The sequence below is a fragment of the Gambusia affinis genome, linkage group LG05 (assembly GCF_019740435.1).
Source record: "Gambusia affinis linkage group LG05, SWU_Gaff_1.0, whole genome shotgun sequence".
Classification (NCBI taxonomy): Eukaryota; Metazoa; Chordata; class Actinopteri; order Cyprinodontiformes; family Poeciliidae; genus Gambusia; species Gambusia affinis.
The window spans coordinates 13482728-13497048 of record NC_057872.1 but is presented as its reverse complement, the minus strand read 5'-3'; the positions used below and the strand labels follow the sequence as shown (position 1 = coordinate 13497048).

Sequence of the window (14321 nt, the reverse complement as noted above, 5' to 3'; positions counted from 1 at the left end):
CTGTTTAATATTGTAATGACGGAAAAGTTGCGCTGCTTGGAAATACAATCAATGATTTGGTGAACAGGAAGAGGTCCCGGAAAAAATAGTGTCATTCATGTTTAAAGAACAAAACAGCTTTTTGTCACTACTTTAGTTATCTTTGTATGATTATAATATTTTATGATATATGTGACGAAAACAGAAACAGAAAAAACTGGAGAAGGGGAAAATACTTTTTTTGTATGCACAATTTTTGTTTTACTTTGTTTTTATTCGATATCGTAAGAAATTAATGTTTCCAATGTAGAATTGAAAGGCAAAACTCCAAGCTATTCATGCGTATGATGAGCGTAGGTAAACGTCACATCAAAACTTTAAATACCATATATTATGTCAGACTTCCGTTTATTCAGACCCAGTGTTACATTGAAGGCATTTGCACGCTACACATTTTAATTTGTATCCAAAATGTTAGGGAATATATTCAAAGTAAAATAAAACATATTCGTGTATGCTGTTATTATTATTCCTAAAACATACATTCCTGTCCGCGTCTTTTTAAAAATAGCTGTCTAGTTATTGCTCTGTTTTGTTAAGAGCCGGTTGTAGTATTCCTCATTACACTGGAAACATCTTGGGACTTGATGCAGTTTTTGCTATTCCTCTATAATCCTATTTCCGACGGAACGGGAAGTAGACGCTCTGTTAACCCCCACAGCGCTATTAGCATTAGTCTGGCTGCTTTGTGCATGGATAACGAGTGTCGTATTGCAGAAAACTGGCCCAAAAAAGAAGGTAAAGCCTTGTTCCCGTATGCAACTCCGTGTCTGGGTCACTGTTACACCGCAGAAAGTTTCCAAACAGCCTCAGAGAGGGAGCCAGGTTTGAGTTAGCTAGTGTTAGCTAGCGGAGCAGCGCTTCGTGCACGCGACGCAGAAACCAATCCCGACTTGGTTTTACCCCACGCAGGCAGTGCAGTGTAAGGCAGGCACTTTGTGTTTATTACCATTCTTCACGCTCCACGAACCGCAGCTGTAAAACTATTCACTCACTCCTTATTGTTTAAAAACAAAGTTTTGCCAGTAGACTCTGGGGTTAACGGGTTGGTGCGGTTGGCCTGCGACGTTTTAGAAAACCGAGCTAGCTAATTGGCCTACAGAACCATAAATGCCTCACATTCACTGTTGGTCATGTTACTATTACTTTCTAATGTTAACTGGTATCTGGATTCAGGGGTGAAACATTACTAAAAGGCTTGGGAAACAAGTTTGTGCCATTTTGTCTGACCGGTATAAATGGGGTTAAATATGAGGCACAGACACAAGTCATTGTTAGTCAGGAAGTCTCCATCAGATGTTCAATGGAGAAGAAGAGCGGGCTGATGATAGCAGCAGCTTCTACATCCTGACATGCAGTTTCCCCTATGTTTTTGTATTTATTGGTTATATGCAGTGCTTTGAACACCTTACTGTGTTTTTGTTACAGTACATCTCTCCACGTGTTAATGAGCTATTTAGGGATGCGTTATCAATAATCTCCAACTAATCAATAGTTATTCTGTAAAAAGTCTTGTTTTTTTCTAGGTTTCATTTAGAGGCGCACTGATGAGAAATGATTACTGATCTGCCAATACCGATTTTATTAAAGTCCTATAGAAAGAGCAAAATAGTTGTTTTAATTACGGTAACTTAATGAGTAACAGTGACTTGCTCATAGTAAAATAAAATCAAACAATTTCTGTAAAATGACCCACCTTGAGAGTGCTCTCAAAGCATTACTAAAAGTCTACTAATAAAGTCAAAATGAAATATTAAAAAAATGTGCAAACTAATCCAAATGCACACTTTTTGAATTCTGGTAAAACAGATGCTGGGATTGACTGATAAGTTTGTAGGTGTTTGGAAAACTGAACACCATTCTGAAGGGACAACCCACTCAGTGACACACTTGTTTTTTCCATATGATTGACCCAAAGGAAGACGCATCCAAAGCAGCATTCACGTAACCAAACCATGCTTCAGCACACTGGTTTGATGCATTTGCTTCATGAACTACCGCACACGTCACAGCTTCAGTTCACTAGTTTTCCTCAGTAGCGACTAGTGCACCAGAAAGAGTTGTTATTTTCAAAGTTACCTCTGCTGTATCATGTATACACTTATTGGGAAAAGAAGTACATTTTGTTTTCCAGTTTTCTGATTGCTGATCAGTCTAAATCAAAATTGTCGTCGGACAATTTCTGAGCACCTGATGCTTTCAGTGTTTTTAATGTTGCAGATAGTGGATATTGCATACAGCAGACAAGTTACATTGAACGTAATAAGGTTATGTTGCTCATTTTTAAGTAAAAATTGTAACCTCTATTGCTGTATAGAATAGTATATTTTATATTGTCCCCCACTGATATGCAATGAAGATTCCTTTGTCTGCTTCAGATTATACCACCATTAACGATGATGCCATTGCTTGTTTATCATCTTCATACAAGCACAAGGCAAACAACTACTTGTAAGCTGCTGACACAAACCACCACTGTTGCATGTTTTTCATGTTTTTCTGCTGTAAATGCTACATATTGATGTCAGACAATATGATCATACTGTTCTTGCATTTCACATCACTGCTTGTTTGTCATTTTCTTCCCTGCAGACTTTTTGCCATGGGGACTAAAATGTCGTTCGGCAAAGGAAGCGGTGATCAAAATACAGGATCTGATTTAACTTCTGCAAGCTCCCCCTGCAGTTTTGTTCACGCTCCATCAGACTGCAAGCAGGTAGCCACTGAAGAAAAAAAAAAGTGCATGGAAAGCAAGAGTTATAAGAATGTGCTGATGTTGAAAACTCGCCAGTTTTTGCAGTGCATGTATACAGTTTTAATTTTAAAGTACACCATATTATCTCACAGTTCCAAGTATGGGACCCTGCAAAAGTATTTATGCCCTTTGAACATTTAAATATTTTATCCTCAAACACTAACATTTTATAGGTTTTTTTATGTGTAATATCAGCTAACAGTAGTGTGTAATTGTGAAACTGAAGCAAATGGATGCCTGGTTTTTATTTATTTAGAAATAGAAGCCCAAAAGGTGTAGCATCCATGGCATTTATATTCACCCCAAGTCAGTATTTTACAGAGTCACCTTTCCCTGGAATTGCATTCTATAGTATTTTGAAATTACCAAGAGCAGTTTTCAATATTTCACACAGAGTTTCAATTGAATTTATATATGAACTTTGACTGGGCCATTTTAACACATAAAATATGGTTTTATGTAAACCATTCAGTTGTAGCTCTGGCTTGATATTTAAGTCAATGCAGTAGCTTAAAAGTTTACTTTCTTTGTCACTCTATCCATATTTCTGTCAGCCTTAAAAAACTTACCTGCCTCTGCTGGGGAAAAAAAGGATCCCCACAGCATGGTGCACCATGTAGTGTTGCTTATTATGTTATGGCGCCATCCATTTGGGAATGGTTTTTTTTTTTTTGTTGTTGTTTTTTTTTTAGTTTTTTAGTTTTTTGTTTTTTCTTTCAAAAAACAGCCTCATACTCACGGAGCCATTTGCAGAAATGGTTTCATTCAAAAAGCCTGTTTTTATTCCACAGACCTGTAAGTGGTGTATGGAACATTTGCATAAAGCCGCCACACGAGGTTGGCTGTAAACACAATGGAAAAAATAAATAAGAATGTGTAAAACTTTACTGAGGTTCTGCAGCAGTTTCCCTTTAGATATGGAGCACAAATGCTAAACAAAATTCTCATTTTAGGAAAAAAAAAATGTTCCAGTGAGGACAGAGCCTAAATATGAATAAAATACTTTCTGGTTGTAATGTGTGGCAGATTGTGAAAATGATCAAGTCTTTTGCATGGCTTTGCATTGTTAGCTAACCTGTTTATCTGCATGCTGTAGTTGCATGACAAAGATTAAAGTGAATCGTAAATTTGTTAAATTTTCCAACCAAACACTTGTACATTAAAGCCTCTTTTACCTCATTATTCAACAGACACCTGGGAGTGAGAGGTGCGGAGAGGACATGAGTGCAACAGATCCGAATCGGTCTGCTCCAAGAGCATCAGAACACATGGAGTCTGATGTCCATACGAGCTCTACAACTGCAGACCTAAAATGTCAGCCAAGTGAGGACGCGTCGTCACAAATGGGGATGGACAGTGGACCTCAGCTGACCTCTGTGAACTCTCCAGCATATAGGAAAAGGGCCAAACGAAGACGTGGTAGGCATGTTAAAGGCAAACAGACTTTGACTGAAGAGAAAAAGGATTCAGAGGCTGCTAGCTGTGATACAGATCAACATAAGGACGTCAGCACCACGATAGCTTTGTCAACAGCTTCAGTCAACCACATCACTGGTGATTCAGACCATCATATAATCAGTGGATCATCTCTAGATGAGAAATCAGGTTCCGACGCCGTCCTGAGTGACAAAGTAGATGGTGAGGTCACGTTGCAGGTAAGAAGAAGAAGAGGACGGCCAAAAAAATCAGAATCTACAACTTCACACCAAACTGCTCTAAAGATGCCCACACCCCGTCAATCTAATAACCTCGGGTGGACCCTGAGGAGTAGAGGAGAGCAACACTCTTCAACGGAGAACGGAAACTCTGATAGCAACACTGACATAAGGATAACAGAGGGGACTTCTACAGACGACAGTAACCCAATATACAATCATGGCATTAGGAGGAGAAGAAGGACTAAGCCTCTGGTTAATGAGAATGTTCCAGCCAAAGTGGCAAAGTTGGATGAAGCAGTAGAGGGATCACCAGTGCTGAGCAGTGAGGCAGGGGTAGCAGAGACGGCTAAACAGGTGGAAAACAGTGCTGATAAACAGGAGACTGATGAGAACAGTAATGCTGATGAGCCTTTGGTACAAGAGTTGCAATCCTTTCCAGAGCCCGAAAAGAGTCCTGGAGAGGATCTGAACAGATTAAATTTAGTAGATCCCTCTCAAGCAGAAAGCCCTGATATAAAGAAGTCCTTGAGGACAAACGGCAGAGAGGAGTCTCAGTTACAAATTCCTAATTCATCTGATCATCCAGTTAATGCAGATGTGCAGAAGGCAGAAACGGCTGGCATGGCTTTAGAATCATCCTCTGAAAAAACACTACAACCTATAACTGTGAAATCTGAGAATATTGAGATAGAGGTTAATGCTTTACCGCCTGTGTCAGAAAATCATGCCTCTCAAAACAATGCAGACACCTCAGTTACATTACTAAACAGAGCTCATACAGTCTATAGGTGTAAGAAAGGTGGCAAAAGAAAGAGAAGAGTTTTCAAAGCGTCAACAAGCAACAACCATGTAGAAAAACAGGAAGCTGCCCCTGAAGTTGAACAGAAACCTGACTGTGGCAATGTGAAGACAGAAGCCAACTCAGATGCCAACGATATCATTTATGTTAAAAAAGGGGGCAAAAACATGCTAAAATGCGGCTACTGTGGTCGTCTATTTAAATTTCTGTCTCAGTTGATCGTCCATCAGCGCATTCATACAGGAGAGAGGCCCTTCAAATGTGCAGAATGTGGGAAAGGTTTTACCAAAAACTCCAACTTGAATCTCCATCTCAAGATGCACCTAAAGAACAACATGTATCAAAAATGCCAGCTGTGCAAAATCAGAGTCTCCATCTCGCAGTTTGCCGCACATATGGAGACACACACCCAGGGGGTGAACGAGCCGGACCTTATGTATTCTCACAGGGGAATAGAAAATCTAAGCCAACCCAGAAGCAACAAGAGTGCCCAGGAAATTCAGAAGGAATCTGCTGAGAAAAAAAGCAGCAAAACATGTCAGTACTGCGGCAAGACGTTCCCATTCCAGTCTGCCCTCAAGAGACACATCCGCATCCACACGGGAGAGAAGCCCTACAAGTGTGACATATGTGGCAGAGCTTTCGGGCAGTCTTATTTCCTCCGCGTGCATGAGCTGACGCACTGGACCGTGAAGCGCTACAACTGCACCCGCTGCGAGAAGTCTTTCTCCCACTACAGCAATGCCAAAAACCACCCGTGCAAACCGGTAAGCAGCAGCAACGACTCCCAAGCCAACAGACGCATAAAGCCGCTGCTGACGTACACTTGCTACATCTGCAAGAACGTTTTTGAACACCTGCAGAACTTCAACAATCACATGAAGGAGCACACGGGCACCAAGCTGTTCCGCTGCTTGTATTGCGACAAGCTGTTCAGCGTGATGTCTGATTTCGAAGCCCACCGGACTCGGTGCGCAGCGGAAAGGAACGTGCTCAGCATAATAAAAGAAGAGGAGATGATGTCAATGATTCGTTACAGAGTGCCTTCGCATAGCACTTCGAAATGCAACAGTCCACCTCTTGTCACGCCTTCGGATTTTAAACCCCAGAAAAAACAGCAAAGCATTGTTCGCAAAAGACGCCTCGCTCACTTAAGCAAGCCGCTTCAGATCCCTGTCTCGTATGTTGTCTCAAAGCTAAACAAGTTGGATACCAGATCCGATCCGAGGAAATACTTGTGTCCAAGCTGTGGGCGTCAGTTCCGGCACATGGGCAGGCTGCGGGCCCACATGCTCACCCATTCTCCCAACCAGACATTCCCTTGTACCCAGTGCGGAAAGACGCTGGGAAGCTGGAAGAAACTATGGATTCACCAGAGAGTCCATCGGCAGCCAAGCGGCCGTTTCACATGTCCCCGGTGCGGGCAGGGTTTCCGATTCGCCAGTTCTTACAGAGAGCACATGAATCAGCACCCCGACTACCACTGGATCAAAGACAGGCCAAAGAAAGTTTCACTGCCTTATCAGTGCGAGCAGTGCACATGTAGCTTTGGGACTCTTGATCTGCTGTTCACCCATCAGCTATGCCATTCGTCAGTGCTAGACCTTCGGAAGGAGCCCAATTTAGTGTTGCTCACTGATGCTCACAGTTCTCAGTCGAGAGCCAAAGTTGCCCCACCTAGCGAATGTGCAGCGTCAGCTGACAGAACTAGCTCTGTTTTATACTCCCCACAAAAACACCCAGATCTGAATCCTCAAATGCAACCTTTAGATGTAGATTATTCTACTCATTGTCCCAACAGGACACATTTAATCGGCACCAACAAAGTTAAAGAAAATGGCCCTGGAAAACCTTCTACACCCCTAAAACATGTGAACTCAACCTGGACTCAAAATACTGTCAAATCAAACAAAGAATCCTCAGACAGTTTAAAGTGTGCTGTGTGTGGAGTTGTATTTCCTGCAGTCTCAGACCTATTTCACCATTATATGGACCACGCAAGAGGCCTGGTTTAAAATAATACATTTTAAACACATGTCAGTGTCCTTTACATCACTGTAGAGTGAGGTTAGACCAGTTCCTCTGAAAGGTTGGGGTTAAGAGTTTCCATTGAAGGGATCATAGGATAATCTATAGACACCAGCTTAAATTTAGAAAGATTACTATGTATGATTCTTCCCCTTTAAGATGCAAATGGTATAAAGCTGCTTGTGCAGCCATGGGCCGGTTAATGCCATCAAGGTATACGGAGGTTTTAAAAAAAGCCACATTTTCATAACATATAAAATTTTATATCACAAAAAAGAAATGGGGCACAATGTTGCTCTTGAAGGGCCTTTTAGCCGTTTAAAATTGTCTTTTTTTTTCTCGTACTGATAAGTACCTATTTGGTTGTTTGGGGATATTCTCTTATGCTATTTTGTTTGTTTTCTTCATACATAGATATTTTTACACAAGGTTGTCACATAGATTCTCGTATTCGTGGAGACAAGCCCATGCCTAATTGTTAAAGTTTATTTTGTATATGCGCCTTACTTTAGTTTGTCAAAGTAATTTCTGTCAGTTTGAACAAACTACCTGAAAACCTTTAGATGTGGAGCTCTAAAACTTTAAAATTGCTCAAGTATGCCTAAAACTGTAGCTGTGTGTCAAAACAGAATGACGGATTATTAGTGTTCTGGGTAGATGAGTTACTCACCAGACTCCGATATTTAATAGAGAGATTGGATTTGTGTCTGAAGAATGTGTTTGGCTACGCATAAATTACTCTAAATAGAAAAGGCATAATAGCCCCCCAAGAATCTTCCTCTTGATCATCAGGAATTTAATAATGGCTTGAGAAAGTTTTGTTTTATGTGCCTGTTCTAAAATAACACGAGCTGGTTCTGTAAGCATAGGACTTTGAATTGATGGCTGAATATTTTTCCTGCCCGTCAATTGCAGAATTATCATCAGTGATCATGAAATGTCACTGTGAACTGAACATCCACCTGGTATTTTCTGAACTCGGCTTTTTTCTATAGGAACAATCAGAAATGAAAAGTGATTTGGTCCCAGACACTTATCAGTATTTTCTAAGATTTTAAGACTGATTATGGGCTTTGTACACGGTCATTATGATGGATTTCAATTTGATAATATCCTGATCAGTACACTGGCTGACAAACATGCCCCTACTGTAGTATCTGAACTCTCGCAGAACATTAATGTTTTGCTCCTTGTCTTGTTGCCTTGAGTATTTTGGAACCATGAAATACAGTTTTTTTTAAGAAACACATTTTGTTTTGTTGTATATAAATGTATGCTATAGTTTGTCTTAAAAATAAAGTTGTTTTTTTCCACATAAAACTGTCTGTTTTTATGCTTATGAAACTTTGTTAGGATGTGGTTGATTCATCCTTTCATTTTCTTGAAGATGAGAGGAATCTTGACACTCCAGCATTAATACAGCTACTGGAACATGTAAAATGTTTGAAAAAACAAAGATGCTTGAACATTGCAGGATTTAATATTTGGCTCTTCATCAGACAAACTGATAAAAATTATAAATCCTGGAGTGTGCAGATCTCTTTGTTCATTCAACACAAATTACTGATTGAGTTTGCTTTTATTATAACTTGCATACAGCTAGTAAAATAAGTATTAAATGCATTGAGGCATTGTTATAAATTCACACCAGTCGTCAGTAACAACCTAAGAGATATACTATAAATTAAAGGGTATTAGAAATTTGAAGAATTGAAACTACTAACATTTTTTAAATGTTTTCTGGAAAAGCCTTTTTAATAACTACTAACATCAAGACATCTTCTGTATGGGGGAAACTAGTCATGTTTTTCTTTGGAGTGACTTTGACACATTCGTTCTCACAAACTCTTTGAAACTCCACAGGGTCTTTTCTATGCTCACTAAATTTATTTCCACTGATTTTTGATTATATACCTGTAAGGTGATTGAGTGAGTTTAGCAGATTTACATTCTTTCTTTCAAACCAGTTGTAACTTTCTTTGGGGTTCTTTGATTGGGTCTTGTTTGGAAATGTTTTTATATTCAGATTGTTATTAAGAACCTGGTACATATCGCCTTTCATCCTTCCCTTAATTAATGTAGTTGCCAGCTGACATTTTATTTTATGTTTTGAAACATTGCTCTTTGTATCACAGCTGTAACAGTTTAAAATGTATATAGCAAATCAATTTTAAATCTGTGTACGTAACTAGATTTGACTTTTTGTGTATACAATATATCCACATTTGCTTTAATGCGGTGTCTTCTAAAATTGCTTATCCTGTACACTATATCATTTTTAAATTCTGTCAAGCTAGTCAGGGTTGAATTGTCAGCACAATTAACTATAGAAGAAAGAGCAAAGTAAAAACCAACAGAAAAACTCGGTATGTAATTTTTATTATTTATTGGTCACATTGGCATGGGTTTCCAAACGTGTCCGCTTAGTTGGAAGACATGGTGTAGATATAATCTATATGCAAGACAATGAGAAGAAAAGTGTTGTGTTTCTATATGTACAGCGACTGTCAATTCTTGATATCAACTCTAACTGCTAATACTCCTTTCATCTGCTATTTTAAAGTAAGAAGAGCATTTGCTCCTGAATATCTCTCCGAGTTGTTTGAAAGGTTTGGGTTTGTGTAATGTTTAGTCACACTGTGAACTGCGGTGATGTAAAACTAGTAATTTCAAGAGGAGTTTATGATGTGTTTTACATTCTTATGAGCTTGTTTTTCTTTTTAATCCAAGTGAGCAAGAAGGTTTATAGCCTTAACCCGGGGCCTTCAGCCTCTGAAAACTGTGTCTGCATTGGAGTCCCCTTTCAGAGTCCATGTCCATTCCAGATGTTCCCAGTTCATCCTCACAACTCATTAGGATTTACCCGGTTCGTCTGGCAGTCCCACCCAACCCTAGATCAAATTCCCCGACCTTCTGTTTGCCAAAGTCTTCAAGACACAACAAACCAGTTCGGTGGATACAATACACAAATTTGATCATATACCTTTGGGCTGGCGTCACGTTATGAGACACTTGGTGTTTAAATTAACGTGCTGTTTGTTGTGGACATCCACTGCTCGCCATCAAAAAGCGCTGTGCTTCAGATCAGGGAGGAGATTCTTCAGTACCATACCCCACCAGCTAACACAATGATCGAACGCACTCTATAGTCACTGACATTTCTCATCAGCACGTCAGAACACCCAGATGGCATCCCTCCCAGGACGTCATCCAAAAACACCAAAATGTCTGACTAATCTAAGCTGACATCCAATGCAACAATACAGACAACAGGCAGAGCTTTCCTTCTTGTAGCTTAAAGCACATTGAGGTTCAGTGGCCGTGCCTTTAATAAATGGCATGATAATCTTTGTCATCTACCAATGGAAAGAATCAGTAGTCAGTTTTCATCAATTATAGATGAATATTTTATGTTTTTAGAAAGTATTTTAATTTGATATTTTACTAATTTAGAGAAGTTCCTATAACTGGTAATCTTTCTCAGCTGTGGATGTGAAGCAAGCAAAGGTAGAGATGTGAATTGAAGCCATTTATTGTTTGTCATATTGAAGTTTTCTTCAGATCCATTGCGGACAATTTTTTTTTTTACTCAGTTTGAGAACATGATGTTGCAAGTCCAGATGTTGCAGTTGCCATGAACATCGGACGCTTTTCTCATGGCACAGCTGTAACACCAGGTCACTCTGCCCTGTGGCTTGTGTGGCCTAGAGCCACTGGAGACAATGATACACAGAGGTAGGGGTCCTTACCTCCCTCTAGGAATTTGGTGCAGATCACGGTGGAGTTGCAGTGTGTTTAAAGTGAAGAGTGGATTTTATTATCTTTGGCCAGATGTGATGGAAATGTTGGCATGAGTGAGCAATCTGCTTTTGTTAATCATAGATTTCTATTTTCTATTTTATTTTGTGCTAATTTAGAAAAGAAAATTGTTTATTCAGGGAAATAAAACAAACAAGAACATTATTTTCACCATTTATTTGTCATAATGTCAGATTCTTTAGCTTCATGACAGGTCTCAATGACTTTATTTCCCATCTAGTTGGCGGACATGGTGTTGCGGATCCAGGTGTTGTAGTTGCAGACCTTGGTGTAGACACCAGGCCTGTCCCTCTGGGCACAGCCATAACCCCAGGACACAATGCCCTGAAGCTGACCACTGCACACCACGGGGCCACCAGAGTCACCCTGAAACACAGAGAAGGGATGAGTTAAAGTCTTCTGCAGATGTACCTGTTTTACCAAATGCTGTTTTTTGTCCATGTTCTACCTGGCAGGAGTCCTTGCCACCAGCCAGGAATCCGGCGCAGAACATGTTGGCGGTGATCTCTCCGGGGTAGGAGTTCCTGCAGCTGGTGTCGCTCAGGATGGGGGCATCCAGGCACCTCAGGGTATCAGGGTAGTTGCCTAAAGCATCATAAATAAATATGAATATCCATACAAAACTACAATGCATTGTATATATTGACGAGGCACTGACTTCCAGAGCTGAGGGTGTTTCCCCATCCAGAGATCAGACAGGTGGTGCCGGCGCTGGCACAGCTGGAGGGCAGGGACACGGTTTTCACGTAGCTATTCAGGGTAACAGGGGTCTTCAGCTTGATCAGCATGATGTCATTGTCCAGATTGTAGCTGTTGTAGCTGGGGTGACGGATGACCTTTGAGGAGTCGATGAACTGCTCTGTTCCCTCGCTGACAGCGATGTTGTGCTCGCCCAGACGCACATTGATGCGACTGCAGAGAGAAGGAAGGTTGCACACATACCCTGAAACTTTGTGAAATGTTGTAAGAGTTTCTTTTAAGCTAAGCCCACAGATGATTGACTTACGACTGGTAGCAGTGAGCGGCGGACACCGCCCAGGAGCTGGAGATCAGGGAGCCTCCACAGAAGTGGTAGCCAACGTTCAGAGACACGATGTAGGGCACAGAGTTCTTCCTGCACTCGTAGCCGCCAACGATCTTGTCGTCCTCGAGGGGAGCAGCATCTGTAAACCAAAGTGTAAGACTTTTAAAACCTTGCTTAATATAACGCAAGAATAAATGAATCCTTGGGAGAAACTTACAAGCTGCAGCAACAAGAGCCAAGAGAATGAAGTACTTCATGGTTGCACCTAATGAATCCACACACCTCTGAAGCAGATGCACTGGGCTTATATAGAGGGGAACTCTCTAACTTCACCGCTCTTTATCAGTCCCTCCTCTCAAGGTTTTTCCATCTAACTTGCTCAGTGATTAAATATTATCTCACCTGGGAAAAAGCCTCCTGGTTGAAGATAAAAAAACAAACACAGAATCCCACATGTCACCTGTTTTTAAGCTGAGTTCTCTAATAGTCTTTAATGTGTCTGTGCACTTAAAATCAAATATGTTAAGACTTACGGTGGCTCCTAGATGTGTATATATTCCAGTCATAATTTTCAGATTTTATCACGTAAAAAATGAGTCCATGATTAATCACTTCAAACGTCACAAGTCTACTAAAGAAAAATCTAAATAAATCTGCAACAACTTGCTTTCTTATAAACATAAATACCCTTCAAAAATGTTTGTTGAAGTACTTTTTGATTTTATTTTTGCTTTCAATCTTCTTTGACTATCACCATGAAATGCCACATTTTTGGGGCGCAATATTTCTGCTGCTCTAGTTTGTATAATTTTTTTTAATCTATCAGATTGCTATCACATCTTCTCTTCATCCGACCCCCCAAAAATTCTGCCAAATTTACGTATGAATTCTCCTTATGCTATTCCAAAACCTATCAGCTTTTCTCAGTTAAATCAATTCTTTTATTACTTTACGTGTGGACAGTGTGGACAATAAAATCCCTTTTCATACTTGGTTTCTAGTAGTCAGTAAATGTTTTGGGTCAAAACTAACTACTGTTTGAAAAATGTTTATGATTTCATCCAGTTTGACACACATTATGGTTTCATCTGATACAGCTGTATAATTACATCATGTTGAGCCGTTGAAACTTCTCCAAAACTGTCTTTAGTTAAAAGGTGTAAATCACCAGATGTTAAATGAATTAAAAGAGGGTCCCTAAAATTTGTGGCAGATGTGTTCCAATAAGACTGAATGCTGAAACTGAACTAAAAGGTGCTTAAACAAAGTATTAGTTCAGTGTCAACCCAACCTTGCAACTTTTTAAATAAACATATTCCTACCTCCAACAGTTTTCTTAATTCTGCAGCTGAATAATACAGTTTAAGTTTGGAAATTGTTCATCTTGTTTCTTTTATTTTTACGACAAAATCTGGCAACTTTTTATATTGCAAAATATAACTTGAGCATTTGGGGATCCAATCTTAGGGAGAAAATATTTACACTCTGTATTTGTTTAAAGTCTTAAATAACTGACGTTGAAGCTCGTCTGAGTAATTTCTTATATTATTTATTCAATATATTTGATAAGCTCCCAACTTATATCCTTCTTGCTGCAAAATACACAAATAAGTTAAAATATCTCGTGTTATTCTCTAAGTAATTTAAAAGTGCTGGTTTTGTTTATTAAATACAACATTTTTGTGTTTGTTGGTCATTTGAAAAACTTATAAGAACCCAAAGTATTTAAACCTACAATCTTGTGTACTTTTAGATATTGCCTTTGGACAAATTCCTTATCTTTGTATGTTTAACACAGCTGCTCGGAGCAAGAACTTCTTTCTTTTTTCTAAGAAATCAACTAATGAGACGTGTGAAAATTGTGCTGCTTCATCCAAATGCGAATAGTTACATTGGGATTTCTGACAAATTTGTAGGGACCTTAATTGGGTTTTTACCATTTAACATAAATTAAAGTTAATAGTTTTAACATGCAGACGCAGTATAGAAAAGTCACAAAATTTTTCTTTACATTGGAAATCTGCATGTTCAGGCTGGTCAAGAGCAGAACAAAGGAAAACTCTTAATTATTTATTTCTATTTAAACATAATATTTCTAGGTTTCAGACTGCACTACTTGCTCTAGTCAGTAAATCCGAGAGTTGTTTTGGTCTCTAATTCTGAATTTTTTTGTATAAATATAAATTTACATATAAATAT

General features: G+C 39.4%; 2 protein-coding genes across 3 annotated transcripts; one reads left to right on the top strand and one right to left on the bottom strand.

The window, feature by feature from the left end:
- Positions 1-568: 568 nt before the first annotated feature.
- Positions 569-8599, top strand: si:dkeyp-84f3.9 (zinc finger protein 271). 2 transcript variants are annotated; one of them, XM_044117445.1, is made up of 4 exons: positions 569-777; positions 2418-2490; positions 2632-2755; positions 3985-8599. In XM_044117445.1, the coding sequence occupies exons 1-4, from the start codon at positions 627-629 to the stop codon at positions 7264-7266; spliced, it is 3630 nt and encodes a 1209-aa protein (XP_043973380.1). In that variant the 5' UTR covers positions 569-626; the 3' UTR covers positions 7267-8599. The 2 variants fall into 2 exon arrangements, with proteins under 2 accessions (XP_043973380.1, XP_043973381.1); XM_044117446.1 differs by lacking the exon at positions 2418-2490 and having other exon boundaries at positions 663-777; positions 3985-8588.
- Positions 8600-11239: 2640 nt separating this feature from the next.
- On the bottom strand, positions 11240-12545 carry prss1 (serine protease 1). Its single transcript, XM_044117502.1, has 5 exons — positions 12340-12545; positions 12105-12261; positions 11757-12010; positions 11547-11683; positions 11240-11464 (listed from the first exon to the last, which is right to left on the bottom strand). Exons 1-5 carry the CDS (start codon positions 12377-12379, stop codon positions 11315-11317), a joined length of 738 nt encoding a protein of 245 aa, XP_043973437.1. The 5' UTR covers positions 12380-12545; the 3' UTR covers positions 11240-11314.
- Between the last annotated feature and the right edge of the window lie 1776 nt (positions 12546-14321).

What these genes read in the sequence shown, in the direction of transcription:
- si:dkeyp-84f3.9 (XM_044117445.1), top strand. Translation starts at nt 627, where the DNA reads ATGCAGTTTTTGCTATTCCTCTATAATCCTATTTCCGACGGAACGGGA. An exon ending in AAACTGGCCCAAAAAAGAAG is followed by an intron (nt 778 to 2,417) that starts GTAAAGCCTTGT and finishes TGTCTGCTTCAG; the next exon opens with ATTATACCACCATTAACGAT. An exon ending in CACAAGGCAAACAACTACTT is followed by an intron (nt 2,491 to 2,631) that starts GTAAGCTGCTGA and finishes TCTTCCCTGCAG; the next exon opens with ACTTTTTGCCATGGGGACTA.
- prss1 (XM_044117502.1), bottom strand. Translation starts at nt 12,379, where the DNA reads ATGAAGTACTTCATTCTCTTGGCTCTTGTTGCTGCAGCTT. An exon ending in GCCGCTCACTGCTACCAGTC is followed by an intron (nt 12,011 to 12,104) that starts GTAAGTCAATCA and finishes TTCTCTCTGCAG; the next exon opens with TCGCATCAATGTGCGTCTGG. An exon ending in AAACACCCTCAGCTCTGGAA is followed by an intron (nt 11,684 to 11,756) that starts GTCAGTGCCTCG and finishes ATGATGCTTTAG; the next exon opens with GCAACTACCCTGATACCCTG.